Source organism: Arachis stenosperma, chromosome 6, assembly GCF_014773155.1.
Source record: "Arachis stenosperma cultivar V10309 chromosome 6, arast.V10309.gnm1.PFL2, whole genome shotgun sequence".
Lineage (NCBI taxonomy): Eukaryota > Viridiplantae > Streptophyta > Magnoliopsida > Fabales > Fabaceae > Arachis > Arachis stenosperma.
The window spans coordinates 6,591,302-6,598,329 of record NC_080382.1 but is presented as its reverse complement, the minus strand read 5'-3'; the positions used below and the strand labels follow the sequence as shown (position 1 = coordinate 6,598,329).

The window sequence follows — 7,028 nt, the reverse complement described above, 5'->3', positions numbered from 1 at the left end:
TTCAAATAATAACTATTCTTATGATATCGGCCTTAATTAAAAATATTAATAAAAAAATCACATCTTAGCTCTACAATTAGTCACAATACACTGCTACTGAATCTTTTAATGTTTCAAATGAACATAAACACAAAGAAGGAATGAAAAAAGGACACAATTTCATCCAGAAAATTAATATTGAAAAGCTTGAAAAAAAATATTCAAAAGAACATGAAAACATTATTGTGAATCGTGAGTTAGAGAATGCTTAAATGTGAAAGTTGTGATCATTATTCTGCTCATTTGGTTAGCTTTTTTGGCCGGTTAAATACTTAAATGTGAAAGTTCCGATCTAATGTTTCATTAAAACAAAACAATGAGCTTTAGCAACCAAATGAAATCTAATAACACCATAGCAAACTAATTTTATAACAATATAGTTCAACTAAGAACATAACCACATCAATCATTGAAAGAAAATTAAACTTAGATTACAATATTTCAAGTTCAACTATTTTATAAGAATAACTCACCCATCAGAACATCAAGCACATAAGATAAAGATCAAATAGGCAATATAAATGAGCCTTGTGGTCTTTGAGGTCAATTTCAACTTTGATTTTCTAATAATTGATCCACATATCTTTTAAGTCAAAATTATAGGTGAGCCAATAGAAAAATCCATCAAATAAAACAGCACCTCAACAAAGAAAAGGCTTTTCATAAGGGAGGGTAGGATTACCCACGTGTTGGTTGGTTCAGCAATCAAAAAAATAGTTGGGTTCATCAAGTAAGAATATTTGTTAAATCAATTATGAGGTGGTACAAATGAGTTGAATGCTAAAACACATGCAAGAGTGCCACCCATATTTAGAAGTGTTATGCATGACAAAAATGATGAACTATGCACATTTAGCATTCACATTTGTAGCCTCAGCAATAAAGTGCTGATTAAGCTACAGAATAAAAAGTAAAATAAAATAAGAGCCTATATTTTGCTGCAAAAGAACATATTTAATTTTTACTAAATTATTCTAGAAATGTATAAGAACCATTGATCTTTGAAATCTTAATTTGCATTCAAATAATGAACACCCAATTGATTTTCCTTGAAAAAATGCAGCAAAACTTATCATAAAAAAATTGAATAGTTCTATCATTATATAAAATTCAACCAAAAGAGCTTATACCTAATTAATTCTATATACTATCTCTTAATAAATAAAATTTTCATTTATTTACCCCTTTTTTTATGCATTATACTTGCTTTTGTTGTTATGGTTTTCATTGCCACCTGTGCCTCTATAGTTCTGAAGCCTCATTTTCAACTTTCATAAGGTCGACTCACTCTAAAGAATGCAAAAACATTCGTTAACAAAAGTAAATTTTTTTTCCTAATTGCTTTTAGTAAAACCAAGAGAAACAGATCTATTGTTTCTTTGTCTCTTCTTATTTAAGATTTATGAAAGGAAAAAAATGGATGATATTATGACACTTGGGACAAAGTATACAGATAAATTATCTGAGCATCACTGTAGAGATCCACCTCTTCTAAAGCATAATAGCGGCACAAAGCATAAGGATGATTGAATACAGTTCATCTCCAATTATATTTTCATCTAAAGATAACCAAGAAATACAATTAGTACTTAAAAGGATTAACAGATTAATGGAATTGATTGAAGTCCAATGAGCTACTTGATGCCATGTAAGTCTCCAAATATGAAAAAAATGGTTATGTAATCTGCCACATTTTTTTTATAACAGTTCAACAGTTGGGAAAAGAAAATATTAACATGCTTTAACTTGTCTAATTCACATTATATTCAGAGCATGAAAAGTATATCCGACTGAAATTGAAACCCAAGAATGCTCTTAATGTTTATCTAATCTACTGAACATATCAAACTCATTTAGCTTTGCCATCACATTTGTCTTTGGTCCTAACTTTTCCAAATTCGACAGCATTGACACTATCACATGGACCAACCTATGGATAGAAGAAACTTCTTATTTAACACAACTATCCAATCTATCAATTACTTGGAAAATGCATCTCTTCTAAGCTCAAAGTGTGACTAATAATTAATCGTTATTGTTATAGATTTTTAGTTCTTTTTCATAGTACTGTTCTACCCTTTACTTCTTCCTTATTTCTCAGTCAAATCCTACAGAGATTTAAAAATGAATCAGAGATTAAAGAATAAAGATAGAAAAGTCACTTTTAAGATTGTGTCAATAGTGTAAACCCTTGCCAGATAATACAACATAAAATAGTCTTGTCATTAAACTGCAGCACAAATACACCTTTGATCTTAGCTTTAAGTCGAGGGTGAATCCCTGGAGGTGAAATCAATTAGATAGATCTTGGCTTTAAGTCCTTCCATAAACCACCAAATTCAGATAATAGCAAAAATCAAAGTTTACCTATATATTCATTATTCTGTTCTCTATTCTGATAGGTGTAGCCAAACTTGTCATATACATCTCTTTCTCTCTCTGTAAATTGACATGAACTATTTCACATTAAATAATGAGCTACAGAATCATTAAAGCAAGTTAGAAAATTATATTGGTATTTCAACCCAAATATAGGATAGACAGACATTTGTATCTAACCTGATTTGGGACATTTGTATCTCAAGGTGTTCCATCTCATCATTATTCCATCCACTTTGGTCTTCCTCAATTGTTCTTTCCTCTCCATCTTCTTCCTCTTCTCCTTGTTCTTTCTCATCCTCCTCGCCATAATCATTGACATCAAAATCATCTTTTGCATGCTCCATCTGCATCACAAAAACAACAGTCAATCACAAATAGAATAATAAACCACTATACTTGTAAAATATTTTAGAAATCTTGCATCACCAATACTTACCTCGTCAAGCTCCATATCACAGTAGTCATCCGAAACATTGTCACTTTTTCACATCTTCATAGATGTCTTTGCAGATATCCCATTGTCAAGCCTAACTCTCAAAAAAATAAAAAGAAAACTTTTCCATCAAATTTAGAATAAAGTTAAACCTCGGTTAGGAAACTAACATTCCAGAGGGAGTAAATGAGTAAGCAAACAGGTAAAGTAGCCCTTAATCCATGTGAAACCTTAGCACTAAAAGTAACACCAAAAAGCAAGTAATCAAAGAAGCTCTATTCGTCTTGGCAACTACAAATAGTTCAAGTCGCACAGTCAATGTTCCACTTGCTGCTCATAAAAGATGAAGTTTTCTATGCTCTAAATTGTTTTAGAATTCAAATTCATTAACATGAGACCGAAAAAAATAACAAAGAACAAATTGGAATAGGGGGTGATATATTTGACAACAGCACTGTACATTAATTTCCAAAGCAAAAAACAAACCTTCAGTTAAAAAATTTATAAATGGTCATGGGTTTACCATTTTCCCCATTACAGTATCTTATTTTTTTCATCCTAAACCACACATGCCAACATACATTGGAGTAATAATTAAAATAACACTAAAAGGCACCTCTTTAGTCCTAATTTGTGGGTGGAATAATAATCAAAATGATGGAAATCAAGCAAATGTCAAAGACGACCAGATAACCATTTCAAAAGTTTTCAATGATTTTGCAACTATCATGTTCGTGCATCACAGGTGCTACACTCAGAACACTCTAGTACACATTCTTGTTTCCTTTCCTTTCTTTGTTGCTGCATTTGGATCTTCTCATGCTATTCTCTTTCCAATGTTGTTGGTCATGTTTCAACTTTTGCCATTAAAATTGAATGTTTATCTTTTAATGGTAAAGATTGCAACACAACTTAAAACATCAGAAGATCCGAATCCTTTTGCATCTCCTTAACATATAGAAAGCATAATTTCTTAAGGAAGAGACAATAATATCTCCTCTTAAAGAATTTGGCTCTGATCTACTAATACAAAACATGAGTGTTGTCTCTCATATGCTTCATGCAGCAGATCACCAAGAGAGTTTTTTTTCAAACGATAAAAATAAAAAACAAAAAAAAATAAATTAATTTAAATTTTGATACCAGAGCATAACCGCAAATGTAAGGGAGAGACGAACGAATCCCCAGAGATTCTCAAAGGCCTATATTGAGAACCCACTCCACGCGTCCCTGTTTGTGCCGCTCAGGATGTACACAATCTGTGGCACCACTATGAACCACCACGACCGTCTCCCACCCCAGCCACAGCAGATAACAGCTTCTCATGCTTTTCATTGTACACCTGAGGCTTCGCACCATCCTCGATTCCAAGCTTCCAGTGATCTCCAAAGTCAGATTTCTTCGTAGGAGTCTCTTAGTACAGATCCTATATTAGATTTTTATGCAACAATGAGATATAGGTACAGCTTCTCCTTGACCCATGTTTGGCTACATAGCATGAATAGAGTCACCAATCAAGGTCACACGAAGATAAAGGGCGGAGCAAGATGTTGAGCTTGTAGGTGCCGAGTGAAATGGCGGAGCAAGCATTGGAGTATCAAGGGATTTAGGGTTTGTTTTGAAGTGGAAGGTACGATTTGGGGAGTTGAAATCTGGTGAGACTTGAGAGTAAAGAGGAGAAAGGGAATGAATTTGAAATGGTGGAGATATCTCGTCCTAAAATAGCCTCTTCTTCAGTTGCAAGTAGCAAATCTCCCTCATAAAAGATGATCTTCGCGATGATGAAGATCCCTGAAGTTTTGTTTTCTTTGCTTTTGTTGCTTCTTAATGTTCAATCACCAAAAGTAAAAGGGAAGAGAGGGTATTTGAATTTGAGATGGATTTGCGCGGAAAAATTCCCGCTTCAAGGCATACTAGAGGAAACACTGTTCTTTGCCTGCCACCTGTCGTTACCACGGATGATGCTAAATTGGAGGGAATACTGCTCTTTGCTTCGGGGACTGAACTGCATAAGTATTATATATTAAATAGATTCTAAAGTGGTGAACCAACATCTTGACTTTTATATATCTGTATGTATTTTTTGCCGAGATAATGAGCTAATGAAATTCGGAAATTTTAATTTTATAATATTAGAATTAAATTAAAAAGATAATTTATAAAATATTTTAATATTTAAATCAGTAATATATTAAATGATAGTGTATTAAAAAATTTATCTGTCAAGTTTTTTTTATTTATTTATAATTTTATTAGTCTTAATAATATGTTCGTTAATTAGTAGCGTAACATACTTATTAATTAGTAACGAACATATACATTAACTAGTAATATAGTATTCTCATTTAATCATAATATCGAATATTATTTTTGTGCAGAATAATTTTTCAACTCGAATTTTTTGACTTAGGGACTTTGTTGAGAATAACCAAGTTTAATGGACCAAACCCAAATAAAATTTTTGTACTCAATACTCTGGTTTATTTTATGGACAAGTTCTTTTTTCGTTTTTTCGAATAGCTCTTATCTATTTTGAAATTATTTAGACTAAGTTTATTTAAATTTTATTGCCTTTAAATTTATAATTGCGCCTTTACATGTTATCATTTTTTCGATATTAGTATAACAACACTTTTAGTGATTACCGTTGAATCGATATCATGTTAACGAAATAATGACTTCATGACCTCGCTTAATGAGCATTTAATAGATTTTATTCTTGTCCATAATAGTTCCCAATTTAACGAGCTCATGATTTAATAACCTTATTTAACAAGCATTTAATGGGTTTTATTATTGTCAAGAATAGAGCCTCAACTCGAGTCTCTTGACTTTTCAACTTAGTCAAGAGTAGCTAAATTTATTGGACAAGCTGAGTTTATTCTCAAAGCAGTCCTTGTACGAGGAGGAGGTTGACTTCATCTCCCAATATTCCAATCTCAACTATTGGAGACGTCTCAAGACCCCAACCTCTTTTGGATGTATTCTTTCGAGAAAGTTTCAGCCTGTCGTGTTTGTCGATAAATATTTAATGACCGAGGAAACCGAATCGGGATTGGCTTAGTTGCCTCTTACGGATATTTTGCTCCGAGTTTAGAGGATGCTCTTTTGTTTAGTTATTTATGTCAGAAATGTTGAAAAAGAGATCTCAAATTTTCAATCTGAGTATGTGAATAGAGAGAAGTTTAAGAACTTTACAACTCAGATTCAGAGCCTCAATGTTTCTCTCGCATTCTTACAAGAAGAGAACACCACCCTTCGAGGATTGATGCTTTTAAGAATAGAAAGATCACTGAAATGATTTAGTTTTTTTTTTATAAAAAAATTCCAAATTTATTGAACTCGGTTATTTTTACTTTTTTGTGTTTTGAACTTAGTGCTTTGGGATTAAAATACTTTCCGTTATTAGTATTTTGTATTTAAACACTTTTGTGCCTAATGTTTTGAACTTGTTTGTTCTGTATGAGGCAAGTTTATTTTATAAACTTAATTGCCTTTGATTGTTTCTTTATCTAGGCTAAGTCTAATAGACTTATTACGTTCGTTATAATTGCGCTTTAATTTATTGTACCGTTTTTCTTATATCATCGTATTTTAAATTATGTAATAACGTTCAAAATAATAACATTAAAGCTTTCAAATAAATTAGCATTATGAAATTGTTATGAAACACTACAAGAAAAATGTTGAGTACCATTGAATTTACTGTCGGATTTAGCGTTATAGAGTAGCGGTGGATCTACTGTCGAATTTACTAGCCGTAACAATGTCTAATTCGTAAGGTTATGTAATTACTGGCGGATTTCAGTTTCCGCCGGTAATATTTGAAGGGAAGCAAAAATAGTATGGCGCGTTCTTTACCATCAGATATTTCTAATAGTAAAGCTAATTAGTGAAATGTTGCGTTTTGGTGACATGCAATGGTTAACCCATGGTAAATTCGACGGTAATTGGGCCGTAAATTCAAATCGCGAACCCTCTTTCTTCTCATTCGAGATTATTTCTCTCTCTCTCTCTCTCTCTCTCTCTCTCTCTCTCTAACTAAACCATTTCCTTCTCTCTCCCCAAAACCACATCTGCCGCTGCTAACACTACCACCATGACAGCCCCCTCTCTGTCGCTGTCAGCCCACCCACTACTGAGATCCCTCCGTTCTTCTTTTTCTCCCTCTTCT

General features: G+C 32.6%; 1 protein-coding gene across 2 annotated transcripts; it reads right to left on the bottom strand.

The window, feature by feature from the left end:
- Nucleotides 1–2,059: 2,059 nt before the first annotated feature.
- LOC130936547 (uncharacterized) lies at nt 2,060–4,828 on the bottom strand. Of its 2 annotated transcripts, none has more exons than XM_057866639.1 (5): nt 3,998–4,828; nt 2,858–2,954; nt 2,599–2,765; nt 2,407–2,478; nt 2,060–2,319 (listed from the first exon to the last, which is right to left on the bottom strand). In XM_057866639.1, exons 2-5 carry the CDS (start codon nt 2,893–2,895, stop codon nt 2,204–2,206), a joined length of 393 nt encoding a protein of 130 aa, XP_057722622.1. In that variant the 5' UTR covers nt 2,896–2,954; nt 3,998–4,828; the 3' UTR covers nt 2,060–2,203. The 2 variants fall into 2 exon arrangements, with proteins under 2 accessions (XP_057722622.1, XP_057722621.1); XM_057866638.1 differs by having other exon boundaries at nt 2,858–2,948.
- Nucleotides 4,829–7,028: the final 2,200 nt, after the last annotated feature.

What these genes read in the sequence shown, in the direction of transcription:
- LOC130936547 (XM_057866639.1), bottom strand. Translation starts at nt 2,895, where the DNA reads ATGTTTCGGATGACTACTGTGATATGGAGCTTGACGAG. An exon ending in GTGATATGGAGCTTGACGAG is followed by an intron (nt 2,766 to 2,857) that starts GTAAGTATTGGT and finishes TTTGTGATGCAG; the next exon opens with ATGGAGCATGCAAAAGATGA. An exon ending in ATACAAATGTCCCAAATCAG is followed by an intron (nt 2,479 to 2,598) that starts GTTAGATACAAA and finishes GTCAATTTACAG; the next exon opens with AGAGAGAAAGAGATGTATAT.